The 18,387-nt window shown below is 42.4% G+C and overlaps 1 protein-coding gene across 1 annotated transcript; it reads right to left on the bottom strand.

Moving 5' to 3' along the window:
• Nucleotides 1–229: 229 nt before the first annotated feature.
• On the bottom strand, nt 230–17,954 carry ankrd10b (ankyrin repeat domain 10b). Its single transcript, XM_080019158.1, has 6 exons — nt 17,446–17,954; nt 16,392–16,544; nt 15,242–15,333; nt 3,973–4,247; nt 3,390–3,497; nt 230–951 (listed from the first exon to the last, which is right to left on the bottom strand). Exons 1-6 carry the CDS (start codon nt 17,641–17,643, stop codon nt 707–709), a joined length of 1,071 nt encoding a protein of 356 aa, XP_079875284.1. The 5' UTR covers nt 17,644–17,954; the 3' UTR covers nt 230–706.
• Nucleotides 17,955–18,387: the final 433 nt, after the last annotated feature.

Raw genomic sequence — 18,387 nt, 5'->3', positions numbered from 1 at the left:
AATTTTGAAAGCCATTGAGATCAGAGATAAACAGAGGTCGTCAGGCTGTGGAAGTCGGACGTTCGGTTCTACTTTGCTGCCTGAAGGGACGGCGCGAGTGTTTCGGGCGCATGTACAACGCGGCGCCGCCCTCTATCGGGTGAGGGTGGAACTACAGCCAGAGAACTGCTGCGTGTCAGTATGGAAAACTACACTTGGGTTTGTTTGGACAAATGATTCAAAGTTTCGTTCCACAAAACGGTTTTTTTTAATTATTATTGATATTACCATGAATAGCATGTGAATACTTTTCAAAAAAGAAATGCTGAAAAAAAACAAAAAAACCCCACCCCTCATAGCACAGACATAAAAATGATTAATATTGAAGTACAGGCATCGGTTGAATACACAGGGGTGGGATTATGGTTAATAAAGTGTATAAAGTACAAAGCTATTTACAGGTGATCACAAGTGGCATTGTAAACCAATGTGTAAAACACTTTGATTCTCTGATACTTAAAACAGAGAGCGAAACGACGTCATTACAAACTTGAAATGTATGAAGGAAGGGAAAAAAAACAACAACGAACTAAATAAACCAGGGCCTTCCCTTTTAAACACGTTGAAACAATAAGACTCCTCATTTAAAGACTGAACGGACGCGCGGTGTCCGTCTCACATCGAGCCGAGCAAAGGGAACAAGACGGGAGGTGAGAGCCTCTGCGATTTAGGATCCGTGGTACAGAAGCATGGTGCTGAACAGGGCGTGGTCATACAGCTGCTCCGCCTTCACCGACTTCTGGTGCTCCACCTGGCTGCCCGCCGTGCCGTGGGCGAGGCTCTCGGGCAAGTCCCTGGAGACGTGGTGGTGGTGGTAATGGCCGATTTCGGGTGCCGGTTCGCACCCATTGGGACGTTCCGGCTGGTCGTGGCCATGCGAGGGAATATCCCCACACAGCATTCCACCTGCCACTGGAAATGAAGACAAATCATCAAAATATACAGGGCACGTTCACAGCTCAGGAGTGTACACGCTTGAGACCGTTTTTCCTTCATACAAGCCGAGAGGAGCGCGGTGTGAGAGAAGTGGTGTGATTTTGTTTTGCACAACTATTACCCCGCAGAGCCATCGTCTCAGAAGCTGAACACGACTGAAACCATGAAACCATTGACATTTTCAGGGTAATGGAATATCCTCGTCGACCCTCACGACTTACAGGTACAAACAGCAGAAATGTCTGTATTGCAAAACAACTCTACGGAGCACTCGCTTGCATAAGTATTGACCTTTGACCACGACGGCAACGGCTCCGATCCGTTTTCACTCGGTGACACACTATCCGTGTCGTGCGGCACACTGGCCTAATTCCATGGCCGCTCCACATGTTTTGTCAATTGCACCGGGTCAAAGAAAAGCCAAAGTGTTTTCCAGACATTGCCGTGTGTTGCCGGCCAAAGCCAGACATATTGTGTAATTGGTGTTTCGTTGAGTCGAGTGTCAGTCTGCACAACCTAAAGAAACTGCACTCTTCCCCAAGAACCGTTTAGCAACACTAGAAGCTTTGCATATAAAAATACACAAGTCAATTTGAGGTTAACATATCAAATGTGCATCAGCGGGCTGACATTTCTACAATATGTCATTTGAAATTAAATGGGCAACCGGCATAATTGACCTGGCACATGAGATGAGGGGAAATATTTTTGACCGATATTTTGAAATGGCTCTAAACCTGGCTTCAATCAAAGTGAAGTCATTCCTGCAATAATCCTGAGCAGCGTCGTTTTCGAATATCTTGTGAATTTGAAAGTGTGGCAGTTTAACGTCAGCCTTATAGGTTTTACATTTTAGGACATTGCATGCACAATAATCATGACACCTGCCAGCTAGAGAAAAACTGCAGGGTGAAGATCTTTTCTTTTCTTTTTTTTTTTGGTAAAAGGAAAATTAACATTTGGATATGCTTTAGCATGCACTCTTGAAATAAAACTATAGCCTCAGACAGTGCTTGGCAGTGGCTTTCAAGCACTACAGAGGGAGACTTTCTCAGGTTTGGTCAAAATTCTAAATATCCAAAAGCACAAAGGCACTCTGAAAATATCCTCAGCAGTTCCAAAAGAAGAACAATTCAGAACAAGATGTTTTTTATTGAAAATGAAAGAATGACATTTTTCACTTCCTTTTAAGAATCAAATTAAGGCTGTCTGTGGACACAGTGGGCCCTAGCAAGTATTAAACTGGCGGCTGCTTTACACAGTAATGGGGAAAAACGGAAATGTACTCACGCGTCGAAGCTTAACCCTAAATAACCCAGCACACAAACAATAATATGGATACAAAGCTTCTCATGGCCATTAAACATTTCTGCTCCCGCACAAAGTTTACGTACAGACTACAGAAATAAAAATATCAATATCTGTGTGATGAAAAAAAATCAATGGCATACTGTTGTGTTGATGGCGAAAAGGTTATGAACATCAGCTACATGTCAGGACAGCAAATTTTTGTTATTTAATTAATTTTCTGCTTTAGTATTATGCAATTACGCAAGAACACCACCACCACCACCGCCACACTAGTAGCCACCAGACATACAAAACTATCAGTCAGGGAATCTACTGGCCAAATCAGTGTACACACAGTTTAAAAAAAAAAATGACACTTTCGGAACACCTTCAGCTCATCTAATAGTCTGCAAATTGCTCAAATCTCAAAGGGAACAGCCATCCATCCCATCACTACAATCTAAAGCCATCAGCACATCAGACATTTTACACTTTCTCCTAGACATAGAGCGATTTGTTCGCTAAGACAAAGTGACCTAAATCCACACTATTAGAGCTAATATGTGCTGATGGGATGCCTTGTGTAACATAGAACACGTTCCCATATAATTGTGCAAAACCAAATCCCACCATTCAACTACTAAAATAAAAAATACAATTCAAAAATCAAGATGGTACAAACCAATGTCAAAGCTACATACATGTAACAAACAAGGAAACCATAATACTTCAACAAGTTTTATATGATAAAGTAAGTATAACAAATAAAAAGTAATATGATCACAATCCACACACATCATTTCTAGACCAAGTAACCCATATGCTCTTATGTAATACACAGGATAAACCATAGCCAGATGGTACCCAGGCGTTTCCCACAAGACGGCTTATTAAAGTGTGCCAAATTAGGAAATTTAACACAATCACGCGTGCACGAGCTCTCTACAGGTATGCATAGGAGTTGGTGCAGCGGCAGGGGATCTGCATTGACGCCACAGTGATGATCTCCAGCTGTTTGGGCGCAGGGCTGGACCTGTCCGTCCCCCCCTGGTCCTCGCTCTGGTCCATGGGCCCTGGTGCCGGAGCAAACCCCCTCAGCCCCAACGCAAAGGCTCCTGGCCCACCTGAGCTCATGGCTGTGGCCGCTTCCTCATCCATGCTTTCCATCTGGACCTCTCCAGCGCCGCCGGGCGCCCCGTTTCCATTCAGCGTTCCTGCTGCTGCGCCCAGACCTGACGAGTAACGGAAGTAATGAAAGAGCAATGAACAGAATTGAATAGAATGATGCAACAGATACAAATCCATTCATCGACATCATCATATTAAGAGATGAATCAAGATTGCATGCAGCCATTTATTTAATAATCATTGAATTGTACTTATCCTCAGCAGTTTAACCTGTGCTTGGATTTCTAAAGTGGACGTTTTAAATAGAGAGCTACAGTTTTGTACTGCTAAAAGACTGCCTTAAACCTTCAACAGTCAGTTTCTATGATAAATTATTAATTCTAAATCTAATATGAAAATGTTATGGTTGAAATCAAAGAGATAAACAATTAGTTAACCTTTCTAAAACCATTTAAATCTTTATAGTCGTTGTTATCTTACAGCACCCTGTGCTGTGAATGGACCAGTACATTTGCAAATCACTCAACCTGCCGCACATGTAAAAAATGTAGGTAAGAGTCAATTAGAACAGCGACATACCATTAGTCCTGGCCTTCTTTATTTGATTGACTTCCATGCTGTCAAACGACCTCTTTCTGTTGGGTGCCCCGTTTAGGAAGCTCCTCCCCTGGATGGTGGGGGGAGTGTGGTCCCCATTCTGGGCCGCAGCTTTCAGGCCGAACCCAGTGAGCTGGCTTTGCGACAGAGCCAGGTTCCGCTGAAGGTTCTGGGCATTGGAGAGGACCTCAGCACACTCCTGGAAACCCTGGGCATGGGCCAGGTCAGCAGCGGTCAGCCCACTGGCATTCCTCATGCTGTGTAATAGGAAGGGAATGTGTCAGGAAAGCCCCCAAAAAAGCATTTGGTCAACAAAACCCCACACACATTCTCTCACACACACATTCTCTCTCTCTCTCACACACACACACACAAACAAAACAAACTTTCTCTTCCTCTCATGCATACTCTCACTTTCTCATGCATACTTTCCCCAGATACTTTCTTTTACAAACACACACACACACACACACACACACACACACACCCTGTACTACCTATCCTCTCACATTCTCCTTGTCATCTTCATGAGATGACGCTTGATCCTTTTTAGATCACGTTCATCTTCCATAATTCAACTAAAAATTGTGAGTCAAAATATCTCAAATTAGGGAAGAATTGACTGCTGCAAAAGGATATAATTAAGAGGTTTGTGAGTATCCACTTGTTTATTTGGCTGAATGGATGAGATCATGTAACTAGTTTCTTCAGAGGTGCTCACAAGATCTTTGCAAGACATGTCTTTCAGGGCATCAGCTTGTCCGAGGTCAGTCTGGAGAAGGAGAACTCAGCACGATGTGAAATGGCGACCGATCATGACGTACAGCTTCATCAAGAACACATGGGAGAATATTCATGTTCGTTGATAGAAATTCAAGGAAATGCCTTGCGGTACAACTGTTTGTTTCTGATTAGAAGTAAAGTCTGCAAAATCTTCTTAAAAGTTCTGTAACATATTGCATACAAAGGTATGCAAAGAATGAGGCTACAATAAACAAAAAAATAAGGGGCTAAAGCTCCTTCAAGAGGACAGTTGCCTTTCAAAAGAAAAGATGTGGATTTAGTTGATTCCAAGAACGTGGTAGAGTAGTCAGAAAGTCAACATCCCATGGCTCCACTGATGACAGGCATCCCATAACTGTCAAGCAGTCGGATGGAAGGACAGAAAAGGCTTTTTGGAATGAAAAGATAGAATAGGGCCTTCAAGCAACACAAGTCTAGAAGTCTTTTTTTCCCCAACGCCGGAACTCTCAGTATTATTTTAAAGTGATTTATTTCTGTGTTGAAAAAAAGCTCTCTATTAATGAAATGACTAGTTTGAGAAATTAGGAGTTGAATGTCAGCATGCCGCACATTTCTGTTAATCATGTCCAGTTGCAGCAGGAATCTTATGATCTTAGATGTTGGATAATGAATGAGCAAACAATGAACACGATTATTTTGACCTTAAAAAGGGGGTTCAAATTGTTTTGATTGATTATTCTGGTTTTAGGATTGTTAGTCACTATGGAAACAATGTCATTGGTTGACACAACCACAATGAAAACTAGTTGTACGGTGACAAGTAACTTATCTAAACGTTTTACATGACTACGAAGAAGAAGGATAAAGTGGCCTCACGGCAAATCCAACAATGTTTTGCAGTTATAAGGATACATTAAACCGGCCATTCAAGTGGATTTGTATAGGGCAGAAGCATATTAGAGTGCTGACATAAAAACAAGTAGGTGGCTGCCTGCAAAAGCATAGGCTTTTGTAAAAATATATTTAGCAAATGGGAAAGATGATATGTGGAAAAACTAAACGCTTACAGATGCATAGAAAACATCCTGGCATACAATGGAAGCTTTTAGGCACAACTGTTTAGATGCCAGACAGCTTTTTTCCCCCACTGCCAACCTGAGAACACTACGACACTTGTTTGGAGGAACAAGTCCACTGAGGTCTAGAAAACACATCTATGTCTGTGTTCTGTATAAAAAAAAACACTCTAGGAGGAAACTCTAGGAGCCTAGGATTCCACCGCCAAATAGAAGTGATAAAATAAAGAAATGCATGGTTCAGCCGCAGCTTTGCTCATCTCACATAGACAGTAATGTACAAAGTACTGTAAAGTACTGTTCTATGAAAAAATGGAAAATACGCAATTGTTTTTATGGACTCCATACTATAACTTTCATTATAGCCCAATTGATAGTTATAAATAGAAATAGTAGCAGATGGACAAACCAAGTGACATTGTCTTCCATGGACTTTTAGTGTAGAGTTTTTATTTTTAGCTCAAGGTTATTGTTTACTCATTCAAATAGTTTAGAAATTGTTCTTTCCTCTTCTTTTACTTATCTAAAAACTGTGCAAAAACATAACACATTCAGGAAATAGTGCACATGACATACATTTTCTGTAGAATCAAAATGTAAATTAAAAAAATTAAAAGTAAAACACACATCAACTTGCATAGACATCACCTGCCCCTTTCAAATTAACGCTTCCAAGAGACTATTCTTTTAAATATGCTTTAAATTGACAGTTTCCTGGTGAAGTAGATGGTGGGGTCTCACTTCAAGGAGCAGAATTTCTGCTTTTCCACAACGGCACAACTCTTACATCAAAAACGATCTTTTTTGACATTAACACTTAATTACTTGACAGAGTAAAATATTATTAGCCAGTATCCCTATGTTAAACTAAGTGTACATGGGGACATGTTAAACTAATCCCCATGTTAAACCAACTATGGGGCAAGTTTGGGTTACTCTTTAAAAAAAAATACAATTAATGAGGTTCATAAGCTGCCATAAAAAAAAACACACTAAAAATGTATAAAGATTCATGGCATGAGCAGGATAGTGACTAGCACTGGAAATACCATTAGCAGTTGAAAATGATAAGTGACATGATTCAGGCTACTTTATTAAAAGTGAGCAGAAAATTAAAAAACAGATTGGTTATTGTTTTTGTTAGCAAACAAATATATATTGGATATATATATATATATATATATATATATATATATATATATATACACACACACACACAAAAGACTTTCTGTCGACGCCATCTGCACTGCAGCTCTGTCCAATGTATAAGACGCTTTCACGATCAGAAAATACTAAGAGCAACCACGTCAGTAGATGACTGTACTCCGCTGCAGAAGTCCAAAAAAAGAAGGCTACTTTAAATTAATGATAAACAATTAAACATAACCACCCAACTGGAGTGCACAATTGTTTAACGATGAATTACTGAGAGCTAGTCGTTTTTTTTTTTGTCGATTCTGAAGTTTAATTATTTGAGCTCATCGGTTGCTGTTGTTCAAACCCTTTTGAGAGGGAGCGTTTGACAAATTCTGAGAATCTGAGATACATGTTTCCTGAATTAGATTGAACAACCTATTGTCCAGGATAAACCTCCATACTTCAGGCATATCAAGGTTCAATAACATTCATTTAAAGCCTGAATCTCTATATAAACCTAATTTTTACAATAAACATGGGATAGGTAGAATTTCTAGTCAATTTCTACAAATTTGATCAAAAGTCCAATTTGGAATACACTTCAAGTAAAAAGTAAATTACAGTAAGTTATTTTGGGACCATATTACTATACTATACCCCTATATGTCAAAAACAACAAAATCCTTATGAGTGAGACCCACCATCAGCATCAGTTTCACAAAATAGTGAATAAAATCCCTCCAGTAATGCCCAGTACAAAAATTAAAAAGGGAAGCGTTAATTCTTTGTTAATGCCTGGTATGCTTTGCTTTTCCATCCTAAGCAGACAATCTTCTTGCTATTCTCTAAACTCCCAGAGACCCTATTATCATGCTACATGTTGACATGGGACTCACATGATTAAACCTGTCCTCCTAAAGGGATCCTACAGTTAGTTAAAATTAAAACAAAGCAAAAAATAAAATGAAACAAGACTGAATACAGGAACAGTCATGAATAGCAAAGCATGCAGGTCTAAATATTTTACTTTTAAAAATTTAGATTTATATAGTCCTAGCATTTAAAACCAATCACCGCAAGAAATACCTCAACAGTTTGCCAGTGTGTAGATAGGAAGCGATAGTGAGAACACTCAATGCCACAACAGTGCGGCTATCCCAGGGAACGGGGCAGACTCAGCAGTGTCTATTCTCCCCCTTTCTAGGATTACTTGAAAAAACCAAGTCATTTCCAATTCAATGGCTGCAAAACATTAAAACGTATGGTTCTGTTGCTGTTAACAGTACAGAATTTTTTTAACTTGTCACTTTCATGAAGGAAAAGGTGACAGAGGATTAGATGTCAAAACAGACTGTATGATATCATTGTATAGGGTTAATATTGTCAGTGGCATACAAAATAAAACAGTTCTTTGTATAAAGGAAATATTCTGAACAATAGAATAACTGACAGTGAAAAACCATTGCAACAGGATGATTTGTTAGCATTATACAGTTTAGTCATCTAATGTTGCTGAGCTAATCTTACCCACTTCACTGAGCTGCTCTAAGCTTTTCTCTTGGGACTATTCTAACCAATGGCAGCCTATGTTCACTATCCTAGTTGTTCCTAATTTCTTAGTTGACAACCCTGACATGTTTGAGGCTCATGACAAATTTAAAATAAAAGGTTTTATCACTTAAGTTTTCTATGAATTGTGTTTTTCATTTTAGCAATACATTTTTTTCATGAAAAAATAACACAATCAAGGTTTTTATCCATTAAGTTTTAGAAAGGCTTTAATCAGAAATTCCACGATTAAAAACATGGGATCTTTTTTCTGCCAGAATGAAAACGAAAAACATAGAACTTGTGTTCAACAGCGGAAAAAGTTGCAATAATAAAGCACAGGTGCAGGCATCACGGGTGGAGATTTGGTGTGTGCATAGGGACATTCACACGTATCCGATGGTGCAGCTTTAAATTCATTACAAGAAGAAAAAGCATAAAGTCAATGCTGTGGTTAGTTCCCACCTGTCACACTCTATGATTTCAGGTGCGGATTGGCCAGGGGTTGACACTTTCATAAGGGGGGCTCGTGGAGTGCGCTCACGGTCATTAGGGAAATCTGAGTGTTGCGTGGCACGCGGTTATGCTGAGGGGTCGTTAGTGGGTGCTACAGGGTCAGAAGCGGAGGTGTCCCCGCTGGGGTCTTCCCCGGCACCAGTGGTCTCCTCCACCTATCATTTTCCGCTGGAAAAGTCGCGGGACGATACCCTACGCCAGGCCTTCGAGGGGGTAGTGAAAATCTATGGCGTATTGGGGCTCCCAGACGCCGCGCTCACTCACCCGTATTTTTCGGTGATTAGGAACAGGTTAAATTCAGTAAGCCAGTCAGGAGAGGAAATGACCCAGTTGTTGGTTCCAAAAAGTCGCTGGGAAATGCCTTTCCAAATGGCTCACCATAACCCGATAAAACACTGCAGCAGTTAATGGCCGCTTCTATTGGTGGGGCATTTTGACCAATAAGTCAATCCGCTAGCTACACAGATTGCGCCGTTGAGGCCCTAGTCGAGGCGCCGTTTCGAAAGACTTGCTATGGACCTCATCGGGCCATTAGGCAGTGTCCGTGGGTATCCTTTTGTGTCCTGTTTTGGGTCCTAGTGGACTATGCAACCCTGCACCCCAAGGTGGGGCCCCTGCTCAGTATAACTACCAGAAGCGTGGCGCAGGCACTGTTTCAGGTCATCTCCCGAGTTGGGATTCCAAAGGAAATCCTGACCGACCATGGCACTTATTTTATGTCACGTATATTTCGGGAACATTACGAGCTGTTAGGTGTCCACTCAATTCTGACCAGTGTGAACCATCCCCAGACCGACGACCTGGTGAAGCGATCCAATAAAATGCTGAAGAACATGGTTCATAAGTTTGTGCACAACGACAGCCGGAATTTGGATAAATGGTTGGACCCTCTGTTGTTTGCTGTGCAGGTTTTCCCAGGCCTCCACGGGATTTTCAGGGGCTCGGCTCAGGCAATTTGACCGGGAGACAAGGTGTTCATGTTGCTCCCTAGGTCCAGCTATAATTTAATCACTAAGGGGCAAGGGCCCTTCGGTCATACACTGGGTTGGGGAGGTAGAGTATGAGGTTTGGACGATCGGACAGGGGCGGGGCGAGGCGACTCAGATTTATCACCTTATCCTCCTAAAGGAATGGGTGTCTCTCTCTGGCGACCACGGCACTTTCCAGTAACCATCTCTCGCCTAGACAGAGCACAGACGTGGCCGCGTTACAATGGCAGCTTTCTGATGTCTTCTGGCCCCTGCCAGGCCGCACGTCCCCCATTCACCACCACTTGGAGACGACCCCGGGGGTGAAAGTACGCTCCTGGCCGTACGGCCTGCCTGAACATAAACGCAAAGTCGTGCAGGCAGAATTGGAGGCCATGCTGGACGTGGGGGTGATAGGAGTCTACAAGTAACTGATGTAGTCCCATCGTTCTGGTAGGTAAGCCCAAGGGGTCAGTCCGGTTCTATGTAGACTACCGAAAGGTGAACGTGGTGTTGAAATTTAATGTATATCCAATGTCCCAGGTCGGCAAACTCATTGACCGGTTAGGCAGAGCTTTATTTTATTATGACACTGGATTTAACCAAGGTTTCCTGGCAGATTCCCTTGTCACTAGAGTCCAAGGCAAAATCAGCTTTCGCCTCTCGCAGGGGTTGTACCAATTTTGAACGCTTCCGTGGACCGGGTCCTGAGTCCGCACGCGGCATATGCTGCCGCCTACTTAGATAACGTAATTATTCACAGTGACACCTGGGGGCTGTATATGCAGCATGTGCGTGTGGTTAAGCCACGGTCTGCAGGTGACTTCCCATTGCTGCACAGCGGTACCACGTCAGCCCGATCAGCCTTTAGCCCTAATTGGTCGGACCCAGCTGGGAGAGTCTTATATGTTTGTCTTGCAGTGGGGATCGCGTGGTGCTGGACCCTGACAGCCTGCGGACCAGATCGCAAGCAAGCAGAAACACAGACCCTGAGGCCACCGAGGCTTTTTGTTGATCATTATTAATAAACTCTCGCCACACCGGCGCCTCTCTGCCAGAAAAACTCGATGAGGAAAATTACCATCGTCGCAATGGGAAAATTCTGAAAGGCAGATGTTTAAATTCAAAGTGTGGAATTTCAGATTAAAAGCAATAGAATAATAATTTTCTAAACTATCCTGAAAATACTCACTTTAATCTATAAAGGGTGTGAATTGGTGAACAAAATATAAACAGTATTAGTTGCATTACACACTTAAAATTATGCATAATCCCAATTTAACTGATATAGTGATATAGCTAGGCCTGAATATACAGGAATGAAAATCTTATTGTAATTTCAAAAAGAATGCCAAACATTTTTATGACAAATTATTTTTTTTATTATTTTAATTGGAATTTAGACAAACAATCTGCAATGAGAACCTAACTGTATTGTCTTGCATTTTGAGTATGTGATTTATGTATGTTAAATAGCAATGCCTCACCAAAGGTTGACCTGTATATCCCAAAATTATGGTTATGGACTATCACACAAATAACCTTGTTACATTTGCATCATTAGAATTTTTGATGGAATAAGTCTTCTTTCTAGATTGACGTTTCTTCATGCAGACATTTTTTCTTTCATTTTGATAGAAGGACTGAGGTGTAATAACTGTATTTGTGTTCGTACTATTGGCAAGACTTTTTTTCCAAAATTACAGGATAAGATGCAATCATTCCTTCAAGACTTACTTATAAAGACAAAAATATTTAAACTGTCATGAGCCTCTTCCCCACCTAGTTTGGCTTGTTTCCCTCCCCACTTCCCCATCTATATTCCTGGAACATGAGAAAAAAGGAAATAAGGTAACAAAAATACAATTTCTAAGACCTGTAGAAGAAATAACATGTTAACACAGCAGCTGATGACCAAATGCACATTACTTTATCTGAGTCTATTAAAAACCTGTGATCAGACACTGAATTTCATCATGCCAACGGGAGTTTCACGTGCCATGTCAAATTAAGTCTTAGTAATAGTCAATTCCACCTAGATTAAAGCTCATAGCGGTACCTTTAACTTTTGTAAAAGTATGTATCGTTTATTCTGTTAGAAAGACAGGCATAAAATAGTGAACAGACTTACTGCAACTAAATACCATTTAAATTAATGAGCTGTTTGTGGCTAGGATAATAGGCTTATTTTAATAACACTGAGATGTAATATTTACCTGTCAATATGAATCCAGTGATGGGTGTAGTTTTTGTAGATAAGAACTGCCCTTATATTGTTACTAAAACAACGTTGACATATTTTTAGTTTCTGCATTGGTAAAAGCTGTCAACCAAGTAATTGATGATAATAACATGGCACGTGTAAATGTCCTGTAGGTTTCTGATCACTGGATAATGATGGGTGTCAGCATGAAAGGCGTACAGTTTATTGCACAAATAAAACTGGAGCGGACAGGTGGCACAAATAATGGAAAAGCATTAAAATGACCATTTTCACTAATCAATATTGTTTCATAAAATCTACTGTAAAGGAAAGATTGATTTCTCAGCGTGAAACTGAGACCAACTAAAATGTTTTGGGTTTTTTTTTGCTTATATATTAGTAGATTATAGTATACATACCGATCAGCCACAACATTAAAATCACTAACAGTTAAGGTGAATAACATTGATCATCTTGTTCCAGTGGCACCTGTCAAGAGGTGGGATGTATTAGGCAGCAAGTGAACAGTCAGTTGTTGAAGTTGATGTGTTGGAAGCAGGAAAAATTTGCAAAGGTAAGGATCTGAGCCACTTTGACAAGGGCCTAATGGTGATGGCTAGACCACTGGGTCAGAGCATCTCCAAAATGGCAGGTTTTCTGGAATGTTCCCGGTATACAGTGGTTAGTACCTACCAAAAGTGGTCCAAGGAAGGACAACCAATAAACCGGCGACAGGGTCATGGGCGCTCATGGGCCCATTGAGGGGGAGAAAAGTCTAGCCTGTCTGGTCCAATCCCACAGAAGAAATACTATAGCACAAATTGCTGAAAAAGTCAATGCTGCTATGATAGAAAGGTGTCAGAACACACAGTGCATCACAGCTTGCTGCGTATGAGGCTGCGTAGTCGCCCCTGTCCACCGCTGAAAGCACTTACAATGGGCCATTGAGCATCAGAACTGGACCATAGAGCAATGGACGATGGTGGCCCAATCTGATGAATCACGTTTTCTTCTACATCATGAGGATGGGCGGGGTTAGGGTCTGATACAATGGAGCATCTCTGGGATGTGCTGGAACAACAAGCCTGATCCATGGGGGCCCCACCTCGCAACTTAGAAGACATAAAAGAGATGATGACTTGGTGCAAGATACCACAGGACACCTTCAGAGGTCTTGTGGAGCCCATGCCTTGACGGGTCAGAGCTGTTTTGGCGGCACGAGCCTACATAATATTAGTGGTGGTTTTAATGTTGTGGCTGATTGGTGTAGATTATAATAGAGATTCATACAATAAGCTAGTTATGCGTTGACAGTATGACTTACCAAAACAAAGCTTACAATAACTATGATTTATAGATAAGCAGTGCTACCGATGCCAGTTAAACCATTTGAGGTTTAACTGGCAAACCGATGGTATGGGAACTTCCTGTGTGTCAAACAGATCAACGACATCACAGTATAAACACACCCAGACGTTCAGACACCAGGAAACAAAATAGATTTGTTGAGTTCTTACACAATCAGTAATGCGCAACTAACAACATCAAAATATATATTCTCATTCTTAATCTTAAAATAGGAGAAAATACATGCTTAATACAAAATAGTGTCTGAACAGCTCAGGTAAGGTCAAGTATTTAACCAACCTCACCAGACACTCTCTACACCCAAAAAGTCGATCTATTAAAGCCCTTTGAGACTCGCCTGCTATGTTAACATTAAATAGCCGTCCTCTAAAATAAGAGGAACAGAAGTAACCAATATGGTCCGTAATATTTCAAGCTCAGAAACAATGAGCCTTTAATTCCGGAACGAAAACTTCTCAGATCAAGCAAAGAGGTATCAAACAGGTTCAGATGTTTGCCATTTTATTTGATGCAACAGGACTGTAGCTTTCACACAGGCAGTGAAATGTGCTTTGACAAAAAGAACATGTGCATTTGGTCATCAGGTCCAGCTGCACAAAGACACTAATTGAAACAAAGTTGAACAAATTAAAACACACTCTGGATTCAACAAAGATCATGCAATATGGTATACTAAGCTAAAAAACAGTTTGTCAACCTTCACATTAAGTTGCTCTCCTTAGTGTGTAATAAGCCTGATTAGGTTTAAGGTCTTTACCAGAGTTAACATAAACATTTCCAGGTTGTCTTAAGTTGTCAACACTAACTTACATGATAGAAGTACAAGTTAGGGTTAGTCTAGATACCATTAAATAATTTTATCTTCAAATCAAGCTCAGAATCCATCTCCACAAAGCCAAATCAATGTTTTGTTGATAGTGATGTTATTACACACAGTGAGCAACTTCATGTGAATGGGTGCAATGTTAAACAACCTTTTAATGATTTCTGAAGATGTGCCACATTTTCAGAGGAGCACCACCAAAACAATTTTTTTTTTTTTCCCTGAGAGCCGTCTGGAGTAATTACTGCAAATGAATCTATGTGGAATTTTTATAGTAAGAATGTGACACTTATTTAGACATGCAGTATCTGACGCCCTTGCTAATCCGTATTCTAGGTGAATATCCTGATTGCTAGACACGTGGCATAGCTATGATTATCTATTATTTGTTTGAGACTTTTTCTGGATTATTTGTTTGGAGAGGATATGAGATTGTTTTCAGACTGTTTCTACTCTGTCCACCTTAGAAAAATCTTAGTTTCAGGGTGCAGCTGTGTCTAACCAAGGAGAAACTAACTGAGCCACTGAGGAATGTAGAGGCTAGGCATACTGCAAAGATAAAAGCCAACTTACATATTTTAACTGCCTGGGGCTGCCTCCAAACTTCCCTTTTGATAAATGTTCTGACATTTTGCGGCCAATAGATTTGTGGTCAACCCTAAATCTTGAATGCAGCAACAGAGTACTAACTCCTGTGTGTCTGCGTCACTGTAGCAACAACACAAACATAACATGCCTATCCCAAATGTTCGGCACTGTTCTATTTTAGATTTGGTGGTGATCCCCTGCAAAGGTGCATTTGAGATGTTGGGAAGTAAAGAGGAAAAGATAAGAAAGGAACATAGAAGAGCGGTGTCACAGGACTTACTCAGCCTTCGCTCCCTGACCCAACAGAGTGTTGATACACTCCAGACTGCCCGCTCGAGCAGCCTTGTGGATGGGCGCCTCACCCACATAGTCCTGACATGAGAGAAGTTATGCAAGAGGAAAATGTTTATCAAGCGGCTCTCCAACAGAAGCACACGCCAAAACGCTGAGAATAAGAGTGGGATTAGAAATAGATTTTCAACACCGAAGTTATTCTTAACAGACTATTTTTGGGATTCAACTTATCCCAAAGGTCCGAGTTAAATGTCAATGTTAAACCCGGGAAGACGGGAGGGAGTGGTTCTGCTAGGCAGCACCTGAACTTTTCACCCAGACTTAATCGCCGCCCACACAGCCCAGCAGTGACACATTATTATGATTAAGCGGAGAGGAAAAATAAAATGTGCCGGCTGTTAAACCATATTTTCACTAAACCACTCCTCTTCAATCACACAAAGTGGGTCATGCTTGAGAGCTATGCCTGACTATTTAACAAACAAGAAGGTACATTTCTCCAGTATAATCCCAAATATAATATTTCCTCAAGATTGGTTTATTACACATACACCAATTGTTTCAAAAAGCGTCCATAGCAATACAAGTCAGTGCCATCTGCCATGATGAGACAGGATTACATAACCATGACCTACTAATCTGATTTTTTTCAGTGGTGCAGTGGGGCATTAAACAAGCCAGTGCTTACGTCTGTGCTCACAAAAGACGCATCGAAGAGACTCATAATTCCTAAATCAGGGGTGCACTAAAGAATCACACCAATGTTCAAAATCTGAACATAGGTCAAGTGGAACGCTCCTTAGCAACAGCCCCCACAGGGGGCTGTGACCCAGAGTTAGGAAAATCCACTTGATAAGATCAGCGTGAGCTCAACCTTTCACACTGGCTGCTCTGCCTTTTTCACTAGTGTCTGTGCAAATGTCATTGTAAGTAGTTTTTAGCATGAAAACTTAATATCACATCTTTACTTTTATCTATGAATTATGGAGTGACTGTGCCCTGCTCTTTTCTATTATACGGTGGGTGCTCTATTGGGTATATGTAATTCTGCAAGTTGCCACTGATAAAAGTAAATACAATGGTGGATTTTGTCTGTCTGTGTTTGTGTGCGTATGTAGTTGCTTTCAGAGCCATACCTGTCTGTTCATATCTGCACCAGTTTGCAGTAGCCATAACAAGCACTCAGGGTGGCCCCCGAACGCAGAAATGTGAGTGGGCGTCTGTGCAAACCTGGAGGTCACAGCATTCACACCACAGCCCACCTGGACCAGACGCATCACACACTCCAACTTTCAAGAAAATACACAAGAGGGGAAGAATAAAAGAACAGTCAATACAATGCTCGATTTTAGCCGAGTGTCTGATGATAGTACCAATAAAAACTTTGCTTGAAAAGAAAAAACCAATGCGTAAATGGCAGTTGTATGGTTTAGTCAGCGTGCGGCACATCTCTCACTTCAACAGGCATAGCAGTTTCTGGTCGAGGCGTAACACATTCTGACCACATTTACAATACTGTAGAACAGCGATTCTCAATCTTTTACATATTCAAGGGCCCTCATTTCTGTAAGCTGGTCCCCATTTGATATGACTTTTATTGTTAGATATTGTTTATTTATATTATATACACAGTGTGAATTGTTGATACAGACAATGAGGTTTTTTGTTTTTTTTTAATTTATGCATTTCTTTTTTTTTTTTTTATTATTCTTATCTCTTTATTATTATGGCCTATTTTTATGTGAGCTGTTGTAGCAGCGCCGCTCCCCTCCGGGGAACGTATAAACTATCCATCCGTCCTGTCGGGCTGCTGTTCCCGCCAGGAGCCACACCTACGCCGCCTTTGGGAAGCAAGCATGAAAGCCTCACCGCGCACCGCGCACCCACAGCGAAATTAGATTAGCAACAGAGCGACGCAGACAGCCGTCGCATAAACCTACAACCAGGCCGACGTCAGGAGAAAACACCGCCCGAGTAACATACACCGCCGCGACGTGGTCATGACTTTGTTGCTGCCGTTAGCGCATGGCGAGGCGAGGCGAGGCGAGGCGAGCCGAGCCGAGCCGAGCGGAGCCGAGCGCCGGAGAGCTGCGCGCCCCCCATTTTATATTTTCGTTTCCCTCGACGTTGGCCGTCGTTCGCGCCCCTCTGTCTGTCGAGGCGGGAGCCAATTCGACGCGCGGCGGCTACCTTTCCGAAGTGGGCGGCCCAGTGTATGGGCGTCCAGCCGTAGAAGGAGTCTTCCACCGCCAGGTCCGTCGGGTCCGCGGTGCGCCGGAGCAGCGAGCACAGGGCGCCGACGTCCCCGTCCCGGCACGCGCGGTGCAGCGGGAAGCGATGGTTCAGCACCTCCTCGCTGGAGAACCCGGATTCGACGCCCACCGACATTGTGGCGGAGGGGCAACCGAGGGGGAAGGGAACGAGCCGACTCCTGACGACGCGGCGACAAACTGACGGGAAACGCGACCGTTTTACGTTTTCCCTTCTCCCGCCCCCGCCCACCCCGGTGTCGGCGAGCGTCGGTGGGTAAAGGAGACGCGGCGCGGCCACCGTTTGCGCATGCGCGGGTCCTCCAGCCAGACGCGCACAGGCCGCGGGGAGGGGGGGGGCGCGCGCGAGCCGGTGTGAAACTTGAGAGGCGGCGCAGGGAATAGTAAAAGCCCGGGGTGGATTCCGAAAACCCCGGGGTGGATTTCACAACCCCGGGGTGGATTCCAAAACCCCGGAGTGGAGTCCACAACCCCGGGCTGGATTCCACAACCCCGGAGTGGAGTACACAGCCCCGGAGTGGAGTCCACAACCCCGGGGTGGAGTCCACAACCCCGGGGTGGACCCGCTACCTGGAATGGATCGGATGGATCCCGGTCGCGGATCCCGTTCAAACTTCATCGCGGAGGGCGTTGGATTCAAGATTCACGATTCAAGATGTTTTATTCGTCACATACATGTACATACTTTCATGCATTTATGCAGTGAAATGTAATGCAACGCACCCGGTGATAGCGCACAATATGTCCTCGGGGAAAAAAATAAAATACAAGTAGAAAATTCCTTTCTAATAGACCGACTAACTGACTCCTAAAACGCAATACAGTAAGTGGAATACTTATAGAATAAGATAAAAAAATATAT

This window comes from Zeus faber (assembly GCF_960531495.2).
Source record: "Zeus faber genome assembly, chromosome: 18".
Lineage (NCBI taxonomy): Eukaryota > Metazoa > Chordata > Actinopteri > Zeiformes > Zeidae > Zeus > Zeus faber.
This window is presented reverse-complemented; position numbering and strand designations above follow the sequence as displayed.

Coding starts and splice junctions, on each gene's coding strand:
- ankrd10b (XM_080019158.1), bottom strand. CDS start 17,643: ATGTCGGTGGGCGTCGAATCCGGGTTCTCCAGCGAGGAGGTGCTGAAC. Junction 16,545..17,445: donor GGGCCGCCCACTTCGGAAAG/GTAGCCGCCGCG, acceptor TTTTCTTGAAAG/TTGGAGTGTGTGATGCGTCT. Junction 4,248..15,241: donor GGTCAGGGAGCGAAGGCTGA/GTAAGTCCTGTG, acceptor CCTATTACACAG/CATGAGGAATGCCAGTGGGC.